At 46.3% G+C, this 22,403-nt stretch overlaps 1 protein-coding gene across 2 annotated transcripts; it reads right to left on the bottom strand.

The window, feature by feature from the left end:
* Nucleotides 1-3,655: 3,655 nt before the first annotated feature.
* Nucleotides 3,656-21,254, bottom strand: PPIH (peptidylprolyl isomerase H). 2 transcript variants are annotated; one of them, XM_001503121.7, is made up of 10 exons: nt 21,059-21,254; nt 20,652-20,716; nt 20,330-20,353; nt 20,012-20,056; nt 19,747-19,789; nt 16,083-16,175; nt 12,345-12,432; nt 11,806-11,846; nt 10,919-11,008; nt 3,656-3,832 (listed from the first exon to the last, which is right to left on the bottom strand). In XM_001503121.7, exons 1-9 carry the CDS (start codon nt 21,122-21,124, stop codon nt 10,940-10,942), a joined length of 534 nt encoding a protein of 177 aa, XP_001503171.1. In that variant the 5' UTR covers nt 21,125-21,254; the 3' UTR covers nt 3,656-3,832; nt 10,919-10,939. The 2 variants fall into 2 exon arrangements, with proteins under 2 accessions (XP_001503171.1, XP_023488006.1); XM_023632238.2 differs by having other exon boundaries at nt 20,211-20,353; nt 21,059-21,156.
* Nucleotides 21,255-22,403: the final 1,149 nt, after the last annotated feature.

Genomic DNA, 22,403 nt, shown 5'->3' on the forward strand with positions numbered 1-22,403 from the left:
CAAAGCGTTTTGGGAGTGGAGGTGGGCAGAAGGCGGAGTGCTGACTCCCGGCACATGGAGGTTTATGCAGTGGCCTAAAGGCAGGATGAGATGGGAAATGCAAGTAAAGTAATCCAGTAAGACTAGAATGAAGACACTGGATTATAGAGGTAGGCAGGGTCAGATGAGGAACATTTTATTTGAAATTTATCCTAAGGGCAATAGTGAGAAGGCTAATTTTAGTTGTAAGTAGGGAGTGGCATGATCTTTTTTTTTAAATGGCTATTCAGTGGAGAATGGGTTGTATGTAGAGCCGCAAAAACAGAAGTAGGGGAAGCAGTTAGGAGGCTGGTGCAGTAGTCCTTACCCCATCAGCGTCATCTACGCCTGTCAGTTGCACCTCCTAAATGCGCTCTGAATCAGTCCTAACAAGCTCTAAATGCCAAGCCAGAGTCTCTTCATTCCCACTGCCACTACTCCGGTGTGGGCCATCGCCATCTAGGGCTTAGAGCACACCTTCTCTGTAAGGGCTAGAGAGCAAACATTTTCAGCTTTGCAGGCCAGGTGATTCTCTCAGCTACTCAACTTTAGAGCCCGAAAGCAGCCACAGACAATCAGTAAACAAGTGCATCTGTGTTCCAAAAACCTTTATTTATGGTTGCCAAAATTTGATTTTTACATGTCACAAAATACTCTTCTTCAGATTTTTCTCAACTATTTAAACATTTAGAAACCTTTTTTTTTTTTTTTGAGGAAGATTAGTCCTGAGCTAACATCCATGCCCATCTTCCTCTACTTTATATGTGGGACACCTGCCACAGCATGGCTGGACAAGTGGTGTGTAGGTCCACACCCAGGATCCAAACCAGCGAACCCCAGGCCGCCGAAGCAGAATGTGCAAACTTAACCATTATGCCACTGGGCTGACCCTAGAAACCATTCTTATTCCTAGTTCTCGAGCCATTGAAAAGCAGGGAGTGAGATCTGGCCTGCCAACCGTAGTTTGCTGTGGCCGCCTAGCCACTCTGTCTACCTCTTACTCTAATATTCCCACTCCATAATATCCGGAATGTTCTTTTGAAAACATCTGATCATGACACTGTCTTCCTTAAGATCTTTCCGTGACTACCACTACCCTTAGGATTGTCCAAATTCCTTAAAGTGCTTTACCTGACTGTGACTTCTCTACACTCATCTCCCACTCTCCTTTCACATTCCCTACCCAACCTTCCAGGTGATCTTTTAGCCGTTGCTTTCTTTGGGCTATCACATACTACTCTCTCTACTTGTAACTCTTCCTTTCTCCCTTCTCCCGCTTACCTCTTCATCCTTCAGGTGCTGCCTCAGTTGTTCCTAGGAGACTTTCCTATCCAAACACACTGTATTGCACTAATTCTTCCCTGCCAGACTATGAGTTCCTGGAGCATCTAGCATAGTACCTGACACACAATCTCTTAATACACTTGTTACATGAATGACGTGGTGTAGAAAATGGATTGGATAAGAAGGTACTGGCAGCAGAGAGGTCTTCTGGGCAGCTGCACCAGTAATCCGAGTGAGAAACGCTAGCAGCAACAATGTGTATGGAGAGAAGGAGGTGGATTCTAGAGCTGCTGTTCATCTCTTCCAGCTCCAAATGACTTTTGACTGTTAAAAAGGAAATGTTTCCTCAAAAGGCAGTTCTGCCAACACTGAGGACATTTAAACATGTGCCCTATAGGCTTGAGAGCTTTTTCCCAAAGTGGAGTTACAAAGACAGAGAGAACAATGGCAGCAGCAGCTCTGTGAGTAAGTGAGCAACCTTCCCTAACTGCTCTGAAGGGACGGCTTCCCAAGCAGAAATATAAATTCTGTAACGTTTGTCTTTAAAATGTTACTTAAAAGTATCATTACCTACTCATCCAATTACTTCACTAAGCTCTCTGCTCATGCTCAATGAGCGTGAAGATGAGCTATTTAAGAAATTAGTTTCCTTGTAGCCACCTCTGTTCCACTGCAGTGATGGAACTGAGGCACTGGAGGATAAACCGTTCATGTCAAAATTCATCTCCTGTTCCAAGGCGGGAGCTCTCCACTCCACAGTCCTGCTAGTCCCCTGCCACCCTGAGAGCTCACGCTGCCCAGCTCGGTGACCACAGTTCAGACAACTCCAGGGCCTACCTTTAAGTGATGGTGAAAGGCAAGGAGGTTCATTCCAAGAATCTCCTTTGCAAAATAACTTTCACCTTGTGCCCCATCTCTAACAGACTCTGCCCAAGAACATAGTTCCGTCTTCCTGGAAAGCCCTCCCCACCCTATCTCCTGGCCAATTCCAACCGAGCTGCCAATACTCACCTCAGATGTTACTTCTTCCTCTCACCTGGTCTCTCCACTCTACTCCCGTAGCATCTTCTACATACCACTATCATTCAGGCAACAAATATTTATTGGGCACTTACCAGGTAGGTACTGGATGCTTAGCTCTTCTAGGTGCTGGGGACACAGCAGGAAAAAAAAAAATTTCCTGCCCTCATAAGGGCTCACATTCTAATACTCACCACATTGAATCGAAACTGTGCCTATCTCCTGTCACAAGCATGGACCACATCTTACTCATCATTGCAGCTCCAGTAACCACGATAGAGACTGGCTTGGAATACAGGTGACAAGTGTAACTGAATTCAATTAAATGGCCCATCACAAGAACGTCAGCTCAGGACCCTAGCTGCTCCTCCTCCTTCCTATCTTTATAATTCCACCCTGTCTAGTTACTTGAAGATCTCTCCTCCAGTAGATCAGTCCTGTCTTCACTGTCCCCTGAACCTGGTTTGCTTAGCTACAGAGAGTTGCAATTACCTATATTGTAGGGCCCTTGTATATGTTACCATCTCCCTTTCCCCCAGTACACTGAAATGGCACTGTAACCGGGTCCATTCTGTCATATAACTTAGCTCTCTGCTCCCTCTGCTGCTGCAGTAGCCTGCTGCCAGTAGTTATGAGTCATCCCTGTCCGTGAGTCAGGAAAAGAAAGTAGAAATAGGATAACACAGAAATGTCCTCATGAAAAAAACACCAGGGAACTCTCTTTACCTCTTAAACATTATACTCAGTGGGATCACTTTATGTTGGGCTATTTCCTTTCAAAACAAGCATTTTCCCCAAGGCATGTTACTGTTTACAAGTTCCCTTCATTTACACTCTTATTTGACTCTTCCAACAATGCTATGAAGTAGACAGGTACTATTATCCCCGTTTTATAGATGAGGAACTGGGGCTCTGAAAGGGGAAGTGAACTTCTCAAGACCCCAACTGTTTAAAATGACCCCAGATTCACACCAAGATTTTTAACTAAACTATTCCCACTGCATCATGAGCAAGACACATTCTACCAAATGGTCTCACAATATCCCAAGTTAGTGACCCTTTTCCCCCAGGCTCCAGAACCAACCAAACTGACCCTAATGGGAACATCCTTGGAATAAACAGTGTACTGTGACCCCGGGGCTTCTACTTCTTTGCCCAATCAGCTGCACCTGAGAGGGGACTGCTACAACTGCTTCAAACCTGAGGCATCGCCAATACATAGCAGGGCCTTGCTCTGGTCTGTGCCGGCCTCCGGGGAGAACCAGTCCTCCCAGCCGAAGCTAAGGTGTGAGGAGATGGGGCTATCATTACAACCATTTAAAAATAACACACATACAAAAACAAAAAACAAACTTTATTTACAGTTGAAAACTTAAACAGAAAATCTTGTGTTCTGTATCTGTGATACTTCGAGTCTCTGGATCAAATAGGGCAGCAGCAGGCACAGAAGTAAACACAGGGGCCAATCCAGATTATCTTACTCAAGAGCATCACCCAGAGAAGGGAAGGCCTACAATGGCAGAGACGGGGAAGTCAGTGAGAGATGGAAGAGATAATTAGCTCAGAGGAACTAGAAGGGGACAGTCCTGGAGAGACAACACTGCTATCCTCTACCTTCCTCATCTTCTTTTCCCAAAAGAGCAGAGTCAGTCTGATTCTTGCCACAGGCCAGACTTTTAGTTGCCCACAGCAAAGCTGAGGTATATGACACAAGAACCAAGAAGAAAGAAACTAACATTTATGGCTAAGTATATTGTCTCATTTATTCTTTACCCTTCACAACTCTGTGTAGTGTATAGTATCTGTAATTATGCAAAGGAGAAAATCAGGGTCCCGAGGGACTTAATGGCTTGACAATGATGGGACTTCCTGGTCTGTTTGGCTCCAAGGTATGGGTGCTTTTTGCCAGACCTTAAGAGGGCTCTCCATGGAGCTCTAGAACAAAGAGCAATCCTTCTTCCTTGCAGGTTTTGATCCTAGGGTTACAGAGAAGGGAAAGTCCACACCCTCTGTTTATGGCCTTGGAGTCAGCTGTATTAAAAGAACAGGGTGAGTACACTCAGATACTGCTGTCCCCCTCCCCGCAAATGTGGCCACACCCTTCCTCCAGAGGACAGTGCGTCCTAGTGTCATACTGCAGGCTCAGACAGAAGCTTAACCCTGGGCCCTCAAGCAGAATGTATAAAAACGTATAAATGCACTTTATAAGTTGCATGGTCCAGGACTTAAGCTCATAGACCAGGCACTGTGACAGTCAGCATGGTCCCTGCCTCAAGGAGTTCTCGGTCTAGAGAAAACCAGACCCACACATTTGTGACACACTGTTAGATGCTCTCATAGAGAGATGAACCAAGTTCTGTGGGAGCACCCAGGAGGGACTGCTAACTGTGCCTAGACCTGGGAGGAGGAGATAGAGGGACTGGGAAATGATTCAAAACTGATGTTTGCCACATGCTCCTCAGAGAGGCTGGGAGGGAACCAGGGCTAATTAAAGCTATATATATACAGTATGTATTTCTGTTATAAGATACATGCTCAATGGAGAGAATTCAAGCATATACAAGACAATATAAACCGAAAAGAAAGTCTCTTTGCAATCTCTACTCCACAGAGGTAACCATTATTAACAGTTGGCTATATAGAACTACAGTAATTTCTAAAATAGTTATTGAAAATAAATAATATCGTGCTTACATAACATACTACATCTTGACTTTGTCACTTGATTTACCTTGGAGATCTTGCCAGCACAGACAGATCTACTTCATTCTTTTTAAGGCCATATAGTATTCCACTGACACGATGTACCTCCATGTGTAAGACCTGGTTACACCACCAGGAGCTTTGCCTTTGTACTAGATTGTACTGGAATGAAGCCAGACATTCTCCCCCACCACCTCCCTTTCTGGCTTGCATGGCTTCCGAGTTTGAGGGCAGGGAACAAACAATGTCACACGCCCAGCAGGCACGCAAATATTTGCTGCCAATCTCGGTGGAACCTCTTTCCTCTTGCCTGGACTGCTGCACTGGACACCTCACTGGCCTCCAAACCCTCCTCCACATTGCTGCCAGAATCATCTTCTGAATAAGAAAATTCCATCACAATATTCTCTTGCTCCAAGTCCTTCAGTGGCTCCTACTTGCCTGGTTCTTTTTCGAGGGCGAGGCCCCCTTTCGAGAATCCCAGGAGCACAATGGACTCTCGCCCCAGGGCGGGAAATGGACATACTGCCTGAGGCCCATGCCTAACCTCAAGATAACATATAGGGGCCGGCTCCGTGGCCGAGTGGTTAAGTTCGCGTGCTTCGCTGCGGCGGCCCAGGGTTCGGATCCTGGGCTCGGACATGGCACCGCTCATCAGGCCACGTTGAGGCCGGCGTCCCACATCCCACAACTAGAAGGACAGGCGACTAAGATATACAACTGTGTGCGGGGGGTGGGGGGGCGGTTTGGGGAGATAAAGCAGGAAAAAAAAAAAAAAGAAAAAAAGATTGGCAACAGTTGTTAGCCCAGGTGCCAATGCTTAAAAAAAAAAAAAAAAGATAACATATGAACTCCTCAGCCTGCACTGCTTCTCACACCTGGCCCTGGCCCCCTCCAGCCTCACCTCTTACCTGTTGCTTTTTATACCCTCTTGCTTTGGCCATATGGGATTATTTGCAGTTTCCTTTACAATTCCTGCTGTTTCTTCCTTTTGTGCCTTTGCTCGTGCTGTTCTGTCTGGAATGCCCTCCCCACTTTTAGCCACCTACTAAGTTTTATTCTTTCTACTCAGCTGAAGCATCCTCTCTCCCGCAGTCTTCCCAAACCACACCAGGCTGACACAGGAAATCAGGCTTTCCTTGCTTTGTCCAAAAACCTCCAGTCCAGTGCTTTATGGTACTGTAGCTGTCAGTTTCCCCCAAAGACTGAGTTCTTCGAAGGGAGAAACTGGGCTTTTCCAATTTGTAGCCTCATACGCAGCATGGGACCTATCTTAATTACTAGTGCTTAGTTGTGGAATGAATGAAAGACGGGCCCATGTGCCACCAACATATCTTTCATAATCTTCCTCTACAGGAATGTATCACATCTACAGGTGATGCCAGAACAGGGGACAGTGTTTCCTAAACCTCAGTCATTCCAATAGCACCTTCACAACTGTTAAGAGATCCACCATCCAGGCACAATTTTTAACCTAATCACTATTTGAACTTCAATAATACCTCACTGTAAGCTATAACAACTGTAAAATTATGTGTTGTTATTTATTTGCTCTTAAGATGAAAACGTTAAAATAAAAGATATTCATCCCAGCACCACCTAAGGCTGGAAATCCTTATTGAGGGTTTGATTTCTGAGGGTGGCGATCATCAACCCTCCCCTACTCACCCACTAGCAAAGGTCATGTAAACCTGTGCCCTCCCATGAAAGCCCCTCTTCTCAGACTGCAGCCCAAGCAGAACAGATGCCACAGGGGCCGTTTGACCTTCCAGAGGCCCTCTAGTCCAGGACTGTCCAGTAGTCAGTCCTTTCTGTGATGGTGGAAATGTTCTACATCTGTGCTGTCCAATATGGTAGCTTCCAGCCACGTGTGACAATTGAACACTTGAAATGGGGCTGGTTACCTACACTTCTCTAATAGGAAGCATCTCAGATGCTTCTTGCAAACGGCATCTTAGGTCCTACCTCAAACTCACTCAAACTCTCCAGGGGAGGGATCTCAGAATTAGCAGGTTTAACAAGTGTCCCAGGTGATTCTTATCTTCAGGGAAATGTGGGAAACAATGAACAAAAGAAAGCTCTTGTCTACTTGAGACAGGTACCAGATTTGGGGATCACAGAGAGGAGCAGCAATTCAGACTAGCGGGGCTGCCAGAGCTCTTCAAAGAGGCTCTCAAAGAGACTTTCAAAAGAGAGGTTCCACCAGCCCCCGGGTGGTTGTAGGTAGCAAAGAATCCAGTTCAGACTATGGCAGGAGAATCCTAAGGGCCAAGGTGTATTTACCTACACCTAACCAAATTCATCCTAAAAAAACTTTCATAGGACCCACTGAGATAAAAACAAGGTTTCTACATCTAGAGCTGTAGAATAACTCGTCTTCACTAAAACCAAAGTCAGGACCTAAGGCAAAACACAAAAGAGTTAGGGAAGAAAGTGCTTCATAGGGAGGTACAGTTGATCAAGTGACCCCACCGGTGTTCTGTCTCCTTCCTGTTATGTTTCCAGTGCCTAGGAACAAGGCCTCAAGTGCATGATCAGGTGGGTTCTTGATTGAATGCAGTAGATTCCTGCTGGGCCAGTGCCACCAAGAGATGATCTGATCCTGGGTCTCTTCCGATTGGAATATGGCAGGTTCTCAATTAAAAGACAGCCTGTGTTCTTCTCTCTAGCCTTGCCACTCAAAATCAGCATCAGCATCACCTGCCAGCTGGTTAGAAATGCAAAATCTCAGGCCCCAAATCCAGACCCACTGAATCAGAACCTGCATTTTAACACCTTCTCCTGGTGATTCACATGCACATTATTGTTTGAGAACTACTGCCCAATAGGGCTTGAAAACATCTTCTGTAGTGGCCGTCAACCATTGCTCTGCCCCAAACAACCTGAGGGATCTGAAATGCTCCTATAAGAATTAGAGATGCGTGTAACTTTATAGGTGGGAAGAAAAATGATGACAAATTCTCCTGCTCCCCAGAGGAATGAATCTACTCTTTTCCTTACTTCCTCCCAAATCACAGTACTCAGAAACCCAAAGCGGGGCACCCATCTGTGGAACCCCTTGGGGTCAGACTGCCATCTAGATTCCCTAAGACCTTAAAACCTATGATAGAGATTTTTGGTAAAGTTAAACGAGGTAATTCAAGTAAAGTTCTCAGCTTAATATTTGAGCACAAGAAACATTCAATAAATAAGTGCTTATAGTATATTGTCCCTATGTATTAGCTTATGAGAGATTCAATTCTGAGTAAGTCAGTGTTTGGAGAGTAATTGGAGGTACCACATGTGGCTCTTTAAATTTAATTAAAATTAAATAAAAAATTCGGTCCTTTAGTCACCAGCCACATTTCAAGTGTTCAATTGTCACACGTGGCTGGAAGCTACCATATTGGACAGCACAGATGTAGAACATTTCCACCATCACAGAAAGGACTGACTACTGGACAGTCCTGGACTAGAGGGCCTCTGGAAGGTCAAACGGCCCCTGGGGCATCTGTTCTGCTTGGGCTGCAGTCTGAGAAGAGGGGCTTTCATGGGAGGGCACAGGTTTACATGACCTTTGCTAGTGGGTGAGTAGGGGAGGGTTGATGATCGCCAGCCTCAGAAATCAAACCCTCAATAAGGATTTCCAGTAACTTTCTGTAAGGAAAGAAAAACACAGAACAGAGGCCCCAAACAAAAAATTTCTAAACTTCATTCTTTTTTATTATCTTCTGTCCTCTGGTAGTGATCAGTGGTCAATCTTTAGAAGGAAAAGGACCCATGAGCTCAACTTTAGTTACAGCAAAGAAGTGAGTGAGAGAGGGAGGAGAGCAGGTCACCCCAGGGGCCTCCAGTCCTGGCAGAAAGGAAAGCTCAGGGTGTCAACTCGGCCTGACATGGGACCATCTGGCTGGACGAGAGAAAGGGCCATGTGCAACTTCCAGCACACACTTGTGCATTCCTGCCTCAGCATTTGCTCACACCAGTTCCCTGCCTAAAATGCCTGACATTCTCCCTCTCAATTAACTCATGTATTAAATTTACACTGAACGCCTATAAGTGCCAGATGTCGTGAACACGAAGTCAGTCACAGATAGAGGTATGTACAGTCATTAAAATGGTCTGGTATTTGACTAGCTCTCCATTTGGAAAAAAAGACAGAGTACAGAAAAATAAATTCTAGACAATTTTGTAAGTATACAAATAAACTATAGAAATATTAGAAAAATACAGAAGGCATTATGCTCTGAGGTAGTAAGGACCTTCTTAAACATGACAACACAAAAGTCATAAGGGAAAAGACTGATAATTTTGACCTCATCAAAATTTAAAACTTCTGTTCAACAAAGGATATCACCAAAGTTAAGATAAGCAACACACTGCCAATTTTTAAAAAAATATATATTCTGGAGAATATAGTCACAAGGTATAAAGCAACTGACACTCAGTGTGTAACTATTCAAATCATTACAAACATCACATATCAGTTTTTTAAAAAATATGAGGTCATTTTACATGAATAGAGGAAGGAAAGTCTTCAAGACATAATGCAAAATGGGAGAAAAAATGATGACTAACATAGTATGATGCCATTCAGGAAAAACAAAACCTCCCCAAAAGAGAGGCAAAGAGAAGCCCTGACAGCCATACATCAAACCAATAAAGAAGTTACCTGTGGACAGAGGGGAGGGAAGGGGGAGCAAGGGGGCGACTTTAACTGTTTTGTCTGAAAATTTTCACCAGATTATATTATGTTACTTTTGTAATCAAAAATAAACTAGCAAATGAAATATGTGAACCGTGTTTACAGCACTTTAAGAGCTGTAATGGTTACTTTGTGGACAACTGGGGAAGTCTGAACGTGTTTATTAGATAATATCGTGGTGGTTATGTAGGACGTTTTTATTTTTAGGAGTCGCTTGCTGAAGTATTTAGGGGTAAAGTGTCAAGAAGTCTTCAACCTTCAAATGGGGAAGGGACGGAGGGAAGGAAAGCAGCAGGGAGGGAGGAAGGAGAGCAGGAGAGAGGGGGAGAAGGGATGGAATGGGAGGAGAGGGAAGAAGGGAAAGAAAAAAACATGTCAAAGTAAAATGATAAAACAAGAAGTTAATCATTGGTGAATCTAGGTGAAAGATATATGTGGGTTTAATGTACTATGCTTCCAACTTTTATGCAGGTTTGGGGGAAAAAAAAAAGGCAGGCAGGCAAAACACCAACCCCCTCCCTCACCTAGCTGGAAGAGATCAATTTTTCCCTTGAATTCATAACGGTTAACACTGTCACTTATATTACTAGTGATCACTCTGAGAACGTGTCATCTTTCCCATAAGCTCCTGAAAAGCACAGGCCTCTCTCAGATCTTTGCCCCCGTCTCTGTGCCTCGAGTGATGCACAGCACAGAGCCAGCAGTGGCAAACGTGGGCAGGAAGGGAGTCTACGCAGGTTGAGAAATGTGTCACATGCACCTACCAGGCTGGCAAATACAAAGTCAGGACCTGAATGGCAGCGTCCGTTCTGATGAGAGGCTGACAGGTGTGTCTCCTGGCTGCCCAAGCTGGTCCCAGCAGGAAGTCCCCAGGGCTGGAGGGGACTACTGCGTGGACTTGCAGTCCGAGAATGCTGTCAGAAACTCCTGATGGTTTTCAGGTGGCTACTGTGTAAACTACAAAGTGGCAGAAAGTAAAGGGCCCTAATCACCCTTTTTCTTTTGATCCTTATGATGACTTTAGGAAATAAGTATTATCCCCATCTGACAGATGAAGAAACAGGCTCAGAGAAGGGAACTGACTTCTCCAAAGTCACAAAGAGACGGAATGGGCTCAATCCCATGACTTCAAGCCGAAAGTTCTTTCCACTACACCGTGCTGCCTTCTCTGGGGTCTGACTCTGAACTAGGAGAGAAAGACACGCTTACCTGATCCGGTCTCGCGCTGGACTACATCTCCCCACACTGTGAGATCACCACAGGCAGCTTGGGCTTATTGTTGGGGCCTGTGGGAACATTCTAGGAGAGAAAGCACCATGGAGATTCATCCACTCAGACACACACTCACCGAACATCTACTAATGCCTGCCGGCCCCTGTGCTAAGGACTGAGGACTCAGACTGATGTGACAACAGTCCATGTCCTAGCAGACAGGTAAAGCACATAAGACAGATCAAAGAGAAAATGTACAACACTTAAAAATATCAAAACTGCGATGTGTAACAATGTAATGCGTTATAAGAAAGAGCGCATACAGGAGGCAACTAATCTGCTGCTTTGAGGTCAGGGAAGGAGTCACGGAACGGGATTGCTTGAGCTGGGCCTGCCAAGATGAATGGGCCACCAAGAGGAAAAGAAAGGAGAAGAGCATTCCGGGCAGAGGAAAAAGCACGAGCCAAGGCTCAGGGGCCGAAGGAGCAAGAAGTGGGACATGGGTGGCATAGTTAGAGAAGAGCTAGCAGCCTGATGCGACTGGAAGGTGGAGGAGATAGTGGCAAAAGGGGCCGTGGAGAGGCAGACAGGGACTCGGTCACGAAGGATCCTCAGTGCCATGCAGAGTGGGATTTTATCAGGTAGGTGAAGGGGCCACCAGAGGCCACGCCTCAGTGTGTCCTAGAGAGCCTGACTTGCAGGCAAGGAAAACGTGGGAGGCATGTGGTCTCTCCTCCCTTTTCCTGAGGGAGGCCATGTCACTGGAGGCAAAGAAGACTGGGCCTAACAAACTGGAGCCCGCTCATGGTTCTCTGGCGCCTGGACACTAGTCAGGTAGTACTAGACCAGAAGGCTGCGAAAGAGAAAATGAAAACAGGACTCACCTCAATCTTTCTCATCACCAGAAGTCCATCAATGATTTTCCCTGCGGGAAGAGTATGAACTGGACTTTACCAGTCTCATTTGCAGAGCATTTTCTAACTTCCAATGCCCAATCTTAGTCATCATCCCATTTGATCCTTGTACCAATGTCAGGAAATTCAGATTCAGTGGAAGTGAAATGACTTGCCCAAGGTCACAGGTAGTAAACAGCAGAGTTAGGGCTCAAACCCAGGGCTGAGAGATTGCAAAGCCCCACTGTACCACGGGCCTTTGTGAAGAATTTCTTCAGTGCTACCATCCAGGTTTCCCCCAGACATACTTATTACCCAGGTGGTTACACACTACATCACATGGCCCCTTCGTCCTTTCCTCCAGTTCTCTAACCACACACGTTCCCCACCTCCCACCACGTTCACCATCCCTACTGTTACCCAGTTACGTCAGTTGAGCACTCTTGGTATGAGAGTTCTGGGACTGGCTCCTCTGGATGTCCCACTCCAGGTGAAGGGGGCCTGGACTGTGGGACAGGAGCAGGACTCACCAAACACTACGTGCTTCCCATCCAGCCAATCACACTTAGAGCAGGTGATGAAGAACTGGCAGCCATTTGTGCTGGGACCACTGTTGGCCTGACGGAAACCAAATACACGTGCGGTGAGTTTTCTTGGTCATGCTAGCTGGAGGGCAAGATTCCCGAAAGATTCCTCCATGCTTTCTTCCAGCGAATCTTACTGAGCATCTATCATGAGCCAAGGCCTAAGCTACAATCTAAGGGCACAGAGATGAACAGGACACACAATCTCTGCCCTCAAGGAGCTGGATCCTTGAACAAACATACATCTCTCCTACAATGTGAATTTTTATGAGAACAATTGTTGATGGGGCCTGCTTTGCTGTATTTAGCCCAATACTGTTTATAACTGGATTACAGTTAGAAATTAGCTACCAGCTGAGCAAAAGCCTGTTGCCTATGCCATAAGCTGTTTTGTCTGAATAGCTTTGCACTGTATCATAATAATGGCAGTTAAAAACATTTAAGAAGGTGAGGGCCGGCCCAGTGGTGCAGTGGTTAAGTGTGCATGTTCCACTTGGGCGGCCCAGGGTTCACTGATTCAGATCCCTGGTGCGGACGTGGCGCCGCTTGGCAAGCCATGCTGTGGCAGGTATCCCACATATAAAGTAGAGGAAGATGGGCATGGACGTTAGCTCAGGACTGGTCTTCCTCAACAAAGAGAGGAGAATTGGCAGCAGTTAGCTCAGGGCTAATCTTCCTCAAAAAAAAAAAAATTTAAGAAGGTGAAAGCAGTTGTTATGCTAGCACTACGCTAGAAAAAAAGGACTAATTCAATCAATGTTTTCTTTTTATAGCTACACCTCAAACCCTTTATTGTTGAATTTTACAGGAAAAAAGTATTTTTTTAATAGAAAATCTGAAACTCTCTAGCTATATGCCTTCCCTTTTCCTCCCTTGAAACTGTTTTCACATCATTAAATAATGCACTATAAAAACAGGCTATAATGCCAATGCAGTGATACTTTGTAAAAAGGCGTTTGATTTTCATACAAAGTATACTTCTGTACATTATCCACTGATACCCCAAACCACTTTAAAATGCTGAAATTAGACATTCGTGCATCAGCAAACCCAAGTCAGTTTCACCAGCAGTGCCTCACAATAGTGTCTGTGGAACTATGTGAATATTTTGTTGTATACTTCCCTTGTTTTAGGGAAAAAATGGGTAGAAAATGGAAAACTAAAAGTACTAGTCCTATTAAAACCACAGGTCTCATAAAATTAATACCACTGAGGCAAAACTGGAAATTATTAGATAGGTCACTAGCCTTAATTGGATGCTTAATAGATTTAAATTGACTGAGTCTGTGTTCAACTGTGAAGGAATAAAAACATGTATGAAATACTTTAAAGATATTGTCAGGAGGTAAGCTCTAATTAGAGATTTTATGTTATACTTTAGAAACTCCCTATGTAAGGTGAAGCTGTTTTTGGTTTTTGTACATTTCTTCAGGAACATTTCAGATATGAAAGTAAGGGACTGCCTGAGCCGGTCAGAGTGGGCCTATGCTTTGGAACAAGGGATAGACCTCCCAAGGGTCCCAATTCCTTTCTTCCTCTTATCCTTCCTCCATCCCTCCTTCCCTTCCTTCCTTCCTATCTTGCTGCTCAATGTATAAACATTTATTAGCAAGCAGGCAGGAAAACAGTCAGATAACGTGTTTTTATAGTTCAGGAGACACTCCCTGTCCTTAGGCACTCATTTATTCATTCTTCCAGGCAGTAGAGCTTACTGGTTTAGAGAATAAGCTCTGGAGCCCTGGAGACAGATAACTTAGCTTGAATCCTAGCTCCACAACTTGCTGTGTGACCTTAGTTTAGTCACATAACCTCTCTGTGCCTCCGTTTCCTCATTTGTACCTATCCCAAAGGGATGTTGGATTAAAATGAATTAATGCAGATAAGGTGCTCGTTGAGTAAGTGCTCAATAAATGTTAGCCATGGTTCTGGCTATCTTTCAGTCACTCATCAGCATCTGCTCAGCTCCTTTCTGGGTCCAGTAGTAAGGCCTGGAGGTCAATGAGACCCAGTGCCTGCCCTCGAGGAACTCATGATTTAGTGGAGGATAGAAGCAAAAACAATTGTTACAAGATATGTGACAGCACAACTCAACCAGGGTCGGCCTGAAGGAGGGGAGACCAAGGCTTCCTTCGGTGTCACTGGCTCCTCCACAGATGCTAACACAGTGGCATGCACTAGAGGGGTTCCACTCCTCGGGGCGAAGATCTGCGCCCACCTAAGCTGCTCCGCACCCTCTGCCGGCACTCGCCCCGCCTGGCTTTCCGCAAAGGGGCTTGCACACCGCTTGCTGTGCTCGCCTCGCCCACTGCTGAGGCAGCCTCCGAACGGGCTCCTCCACCCCAGCGCTCAGTCCCATCTGCCACTCACGCTGTGGCCAAAAACATGAAGTTGATCAACTCTGCTTAAGAAAGTGGATGGCTCTCCGTAACCTATGACACAACGTCCACACACCTCAGCCTTATTCTGGCATTTGAAGTCCTTCAGGAGCTAGAGCCACCTGCCTCTCCAGTTGTCTCTCCTGGCCATTCCCTCCCCCACTCACATCTTACGTTTTCATCACCCCCGTCACCCTCTGTTCCTTCTATGCCACCCTGCTATTCCATGGTCACATACTTCTGCATGGGCTGTTGCTCAACTTGAAATGTCATTTGGTAGAGAACTCCTTCAAGAACTCCGATGTCCCCTCTGCTGTGAAGCCCTGCCTGGCTCCTGGCAGCAATTATCCTCATTCTTCGGGGCCTTCAGAATACTTGTACATACTGAGGTGCCCTCACCCGCATACAGTGATGGCATGAGTTACACAAGTACTGGGTGTGTCATTTTGCACGTGTGATTCCCCCATTGGATGTTAAGTGTCAGGAGGGCAGGGATAAGGTCTGTATCCTGATGCCTTCTCATGAGGCCTGAAACAGTGTGGGTGTCAACAAATCTTTACTTGATGAACGCCTGAGCAGATGACTGGAAGAGTGGGCAAACAGGACAGAGAATGTGCATGTAAATGTTGGGTCTCGGGGAGTGGGAGTTGGGGCACTGACAGAGGGAAATGGGTGAATGGGGGAGGGAGGGAGAGGGTTGGAGAGTGACAGGGAGGCAAGCGGGGAGGGGTAAGGGAAAATGAGTGAGGGGAGAATAAGGGGAAGTGAAGAGGGAGTGAGCACGGAGGAGAGTGAGCAGGGGTGGGGAGATGAGGGGGTTTAAGTGAGGCAGGTGGGGGGACAGTGAAAGGGAGACATGTGAGTGGGGTTATAAATGGGGGGGGGTTGGTGAGCAAGGAGTGGTAAGGAGGAAAAGGAGGTGACCAGCCAGAAGGCAGTGTGAGTGAATGGGCGCTGTGTGAGCCCTGGTGAGTGGAGTGACGAGCGAGTGAACAGTGGGGCTTGAAAGCACAACCAGCTAAATTCTGAGCAGCAAGGCTGAAAGCCTAGCCACATGTCCTGGCTCAAACAAAGGTAAGAAAGCACACATTGGAGTTCGATTCTGGTTCCAAAGCCTGCTGGTGGGCTCAGCCCAACAAAATCAAACCAGACTGAGGAAGGAGGTGGGCATGGCAGAGGTGAGCCCTGGGCCAAGCAAGAGAAGGACAGTGTTTGCTTCCATCCCAAGAGATAGCACTGGGCCTCAGGAGGGGCTCAAATACCAGCTGGCTATAAATCCAACCCAAAACCTTCATTGGACTTCACTTACCATGGAAAGCAGGCCTGGAGCTGAGTGTCTAAGTTTAAAATTTTCATCTGCAAATGGCCCCCGGTAAATACTGGCGACTCCAGTACCATCTCCCTGAGCAGAGAGAAGACAAGTGTTAGTAACTTGCGAGTGCTCGGCGCCCTGAAGCCCAGGGCAAGGATGCTGCTGCACCGAAAGCCTGGCTTCTAAAGCTGCTTTTACTCTTACAGGTCACGTTGGGAGCCACACCTCTCTGACCCTGTCCTGCAATCACAGCAAACCCCAAGCAAGGCACCTGCAGCCCACAAAATGGCCAGGGCATCTCACAAATTGGGTAAAACAGGTCACAGCTGGGCCTCTAGAAAGACAGGTTAAGACACAGGCAGAGTAGGGAACAATGGTAAAGTCATCATATACATAATGCTTGCCATTCCCAAACACTCTTAGACCTGCAGTCCTAGCAAAGCACCCACTTACTGCTTACTGCGTGACTCCCCCAAACTATGCGGGTGAGTGGGCTCTTGGAAGTCTAGTCTGTACAACATGAGGCCACCCTCCTGGCCAAAGGTGACTGGTCCAGGGAGAGCGCCTAACTCATGTAGGGCCAACCAGACTTCCTTCTCTGGGAATCATGAAGCAGGACAGATGTTCGCTTTGAGGTTGAACTTGTATCATGTAAACCTGGAAGCTGGAGCTGAAAACCTTCCACAGGTGGACTGGAGAACACAAAGAGGATGCAACACACGTGCGCAGAGAGCACTAGAGGAACAGGGAGAAAGGCCTACCTTGGTTCTGTGTTGCCTTCCAGTTCCTAGTTCTACTTCTCACTTTGGGTTCCATGAAACACCTTATATAGATCCCCAATTTCTGCTTAAACTAGCTTTCTTTGCATTATCTCTTTGCTTTTCCAACAACCCTGTGGAATAAGCATTATCATCTTCCCCATTTTTCATTTATTACCTAACTTAAGTTAGGGTAATAAAGCAATTTGACAAAGGCCATATCTGCAGGAGCTTAAAGAGAATCCCTGGGGTTGAAGGGGGCCAAAGACCAACTTCTCCCAGCCAGAGAGTAAAAAAGAACACGTGGTGCATGTCAGAAAGGGAAAACACTGACCTAGTGCAGAATCAAAGATCCCCTATGGGTCGGCCCGGTGGCGCAGCGGTTAAGTGCGCACATTCCACTTCAGTGGCCCGGGGTTCGCCGGTTCGGATCCCGGGTGTGGACATGGCACCGCTTGGCAACAGCCATGCTGTGGTAGGCGTCCCACATATAAAGTAGAGGAAGATGGGCATGGATGTTAGTTCAGGGCCAGTCTTCCTCAGCAAAAAGAGGATGATGATTGGTGGCAGATGTTAGCTCAGGGTTAATCTTCCTCAAAAAAAAGATCATTTTTTAGGGAAAAGGCTACCAAAGGGGATTAACATAAGCCAGGGAAGGAACACTGTCCAATCAAACCTTTATTTGACTAAAAATTATCAATAAAACCAAGCTCTGCATAGTGGAATGACCTGGATCTGAGTTCCAGATCTATCACTTATGAGCTGGGGAAGTCCCTTCCTATCTCTGAGCCTGTTTCCTCACCTATCAAGTGAGGATGGAATCACCTACTCTTTACACGTTGTCATGAAGATCCAGTTAGACAGTGTCTGAGAAAAGTACTGTGGAATCAGTATGGCACTGTAGAAATGTGAGCTATTCTAGCTTTAACTCCACAGACAGACAGACAGAAGAGAAAACAAGTTCACTTCCAATTTCCCGATAAACCTAGGAGATAAATCAGTTACTCCATCATTCTCTAAAAGCCACACTATCTATTGCTCTCCAGAAGCCAGAGTAAGGAAAATGACAAAATTAATTTTCAAAGGAAACAACAGAAAGTAACTTATATCTTCAACGGTAGTGGAGTGATCACATAAATTCATTGTCTATTCCTAATGGAATATTAGGTACTATTGGAAAGGATGTTTTGGAAGACGACTTAATGACAAGAAATGTAGACAACTGTTAAGTACAAAAAAATTAAAACATATGTATGATCTTAAGTCTGTTAAAAATTATATTCGACACACACACCTATGCAACGAGGAAAGTGGCAGCTGTAAACTAAAACGCCAAGAGTATAATTCCTTGAGAGGCAAAATTCCTTGAAAGAGGATTTATTTTCTTTTTAGCACTTTTCTTTTGCAACCAGAAAAAAACAAAAAACAAAAATCAAAACAAACAAACATTCTTGGTCCAACTTTAGAAGGTCTCAAATCCTGCTGCTTCTGCCTCTTGCTCATTCTATTTTTTCTTCCCTAAGGGCAGCTCTGAGCAATTGCTTCTCTCTGAAACTCAGCCTTCTGGCTGATCACTACTGTCTAACCCTGGGGCTATCAGCAAGTGATTGGACATGCCTGGCAATGACTAGTAAGAAGTTGGTTTTGTCCCTGCTGAGACAATATGGCAATACAGGAGCCTCCGGGAAGAAAGGAAAGAAGGCAAAGAAAGCTTCTCAGCCCTTCCTACCACCTAACAAAAACGTGTATGGTCACTCCAAGCCCTATGACCATCAACTGTGTGCAAACTTCAATGCCTATGGAGCAGGTGACAGAAATAAGGGAAGCAGGTCGTGGGGACTGTGGTGAAATGGCAAGGACATACTGTCTAAAGGGAGCAGTTACTTGATTCCAACCAACTGTCGCTGCATGAGAAACACACCCCTATTTTCCATTTTCTAGAGGAAAAACAAAACTCCAGAATTTTTTGGTGAAATTTCCCAGTTTTACAACATCATATAGGTGAAACAAAACATCTAAAAGCCTGATTTGGCCTAATATCTGCCAGTTTGTAACCTTACCTATGTAGGAAAGAGAGAGGTCTTTAAAAACTCCTAAGAGTCCATCTAAATAAACATACACACGAAGGGGAAAGAACGTCTCCCAGATCCAAGAAAACAGCACCATGACCAACCAAATGATAATAAGAAAGGCTATGCAGAGAAGTGGGTGGGTAGGGACAAAAGAGTTAGAAAAGAACCAAATGTGGTTTAGAAGGCACTCTCCAAGATTGGGGGGGGGGGGGGGGAGGCTGGACATGGGGAACACATACAGTCCAGCTACAAGAAACTCATCCTTAGTAGAGAAGGACTAAGCCACTGGGCTTCCCCAGAGAACAGAGAAAACATCCCTCCAGAGCTATCGCCTCTCTTGCTCTGATTCTTGCCCACTAATTCACTTCTGATTAAAAACTCAGCTTTCCAGGCACTGTGATACCAGAAGTGGAAGGGAAAATGGTGCATAAGCATTTAGCTCTCTGGAAAGGAACTTAGCATTTAGAAAAAACAAATTGCATCTGATTTCTAGCTAAGTTTCATGTGACTAATTAATCTGAATGTGTCATGGATCATCTAAAGGTATGCTGGGAAAGTTGAGTTTCTGGCTGCAAAAGGCTGAAATTTGGAACTTAGCGATTCATTCAAAGTGCCGATGCCTATCATTTAGTGATACAGTGAGCAGTAGCCAGCAACTCTAAATGACATTCCCTTCCCCATACCCTCCCCTCATCTAACTTGGCTATTATTCTCAAGCCTTAAGACTGCGTCCCTGTAGTAAAAATAGTTTTTACTATTGCTGTAGCAGCAGCAATAAGAACAACAAACAAACAAACCTATAGGTCTTTGATGGAAAGAAACAGTACTTACATTAACAAAATCTCCACCCTGAATCATGAAATCCTTTATGACCCTGAAACAGAGAACAAAGGATCCTGAAAGAAGATTCTTTGGTTTAGAAAAACATTCACTTAGTCATCGTAGTTTAACAGTGATTTCAAAATACAATGTATATCACTTTGGGTTTTAATAAATCTTCAAATCATTATCGTATGGTTTTATTTTCCTCTACAGAGTCTAATCCCCCAAGGAAGTCATTCTAAAAGCCCCCACGATGGTTTGCCAAAGGCCTTACCTGTGGAAGGTGCTCCCTTTGTATCCTATCGGAACCCCATCTTTTCTATAACCAAAAAGAAAGAGACTTGGAATGATGACAGGTAATCATAGGCCTTTCCAGTCTACCACACACTGGAGCCCAAGGGACTCTCCTAAAGATGGTGGGGAGAAGAGATACAGGCGGCAAATGAACTGAGGATGGACCCTTGAGGTATTACCTTCTATCACTGTCACCAGCAATCATTCCAGGCCTGCCAGTAGTTCCCCAATACCCGCACTGCGGCCCCAGGACACCCCTCAGGAGCAAGCAGAGAAGTCAACCACGTCTGAGACTGACCTGAATTCTCCAGTGCAGAACTGCCTGAAAGGGAAAAGAGTGAACGATTCAGTCCCATGACATCACAGTTGCCAGCGCCCCTAATCTCCGGAGGGGAGGACAGACATTGGCGCCAGCAAGCCCACCAACCAGCCAGTCAGCGTCCAGACATACAGATTAACAAGATAAACTGACAAGGGAACAGTCAAAACCGTGACATACAGGGTGGTACCCAGAGGAATCAGGTCTCAAGGGCAGTGAGCGGACGGAGGGCAGACGATTCCACAGACAGGGGCCCAGCTTCTGGTTCCGTTAATCCGGCAGAGCTAAAGCATCTCCTTACCTAAAATTCTCGGCCGTTTTAGGCACAACGTCTGCAAAGAGCTCGATCTTCATGCGGCCAACTTCCTGCAACCAGCGGGAGACAGTCAGAAGGCCCAGTCCGAGACCGGGAAGGCCACACCAACACAGAGCGCGGCACCCGAAAGGCTGACCTTCCCTCCCCAACGCCGCTTGGTCTCTTCCACGCCGCCTCCATGGCCCATCCGGTCGTTCCGCCCAGTTCCTCCGCCAGCCGAGCGCAGGGATGGGCGCGACTCCTCCTCCTCCCTTCCTCCCGCCCCGCAGGTCGACAGGCTGTGGTCCAATTTCACTTCCTGGCTTCCCCACTCCGCCTCCCTCGGTGGATGAGATCTGCCTGCCTGGCCCCGAGCAGTTTCCCTTCGGCGCAGGGCTAGGCCCATGCCTCACCTGGCCGCCAATGCTGACATCAAAGAACACCACGGGATTGACGGGGCTTGAATTTGCCACCGCCATGGCTCCGACCCGGAAGCAGAAGACAGGAGGGCGGGCTTCCGGTGACCTTAAGCCCCGCTCTGCGGGTTTCTTCCTCGACGTAGGCGCAGAGAAAGAGCTGACCGAGGCCCCGCCCCCGGAAGCCCCGCTCCCCCCCGCGGAGCGCTCTCTGCCTCCCACGCCGGAAAGGGGCGATGCGTGGGTGGCGTGGGCTCCTCACCCTGCAAAGACGTCCGCAAGCTGTTAGCTCTCTTCACTCTCCCGGGGGGCTAGGATGGGGAGAGGCAGGTGGAGGACAGAGGGCAGAAGAAAGCCTGGGCATTTTTTTTTGCTCAGGGTTAACTGGCATCCCGCTCCTGGGCTACACTAAATTATTCTTGCTCAGGCCAGGGGGTTTGGACTGAGCTATCTCCATGGTCCTTATCAGCCCTTGCAGCTAAGGCCTCCGAACCATCCCACATGCCTGCCCACTGGTCTGTGAGCCCCACAAAGGCACGAACTGTGTTTATCCTCAGCACTTAGAACAGCCTGGCATACAAGGCTTGCTCAGTCAATATGCAACCTTTCCCAGAAGTCAGGATACTAGAATTTTAGTTCCAGTTCTGCCACAAGCTTCCACTTTTGTCACCTCCACTTCATTTTCTTCAGAGCAGCTAGAGCTTTTAAAATAAATTTGCTTATAAATCACTCCTGGCTTCCCCTATTTAAGTAAAACCCAGTTCCTTACATAGGAAGGCCTACATTATGTTGTCACCCACCACCTACCTGTCCTCATCCTGTGTCACCTGCCCTCAGTTACTCTACTCTGGCCTCTCTGTTCCTCGAGGTCACGGAGATGGATATTCTTAGGGCCTTGGTGCCAACTGTTAATTGTCTTTAATACTCTTCTAGATCTTAATAGGGGTGGGGAGTGCTCCTTATAGTTCAGGTCTCAGCTCAGATGTCACACAGACTGGGAACATTGCACCCAATCTAAAGTAGCCCTCTGTCCCTCTTTCAGGTACATCACTGGTTTATTTTCTTCATGCCACTCAACATCCAAAATTATATTGTCTGTCCCCACCTTACCCCCTGCCACACATCCATATACCTGGCAAACTAATAGCACTCCATGAAAGCAGATACTCTCCCTGTCTGTCTTCACAGGCGTAGCTACAGTGCCTACTATTGAATAGCACATAGTAAGGACTCAGTGGATTCAATGAACTGAGTGAGAGAAGGTGACCTTGGGCGAGGCGTGGAGTCAGATCATGTATTCCATATCATAGCTGTTATTTCCTACATCCTTTGGTCATCCTTT

Source organism: Equus caballus, chromosome 2 (genome assembly GCF_041296265.1).
Source record: "Equus caballus isolate H_3958 breed thoroughbred chromosome 2, TB-T2T, whole genome shotgun sequence".
Classification (NCBI taxonomy): domain Eukaryota; kingdom Metazoa; phylum Chordata; class Mammalia; order Perissodactyla; family Equidae; genus Equus; species Equus caballus.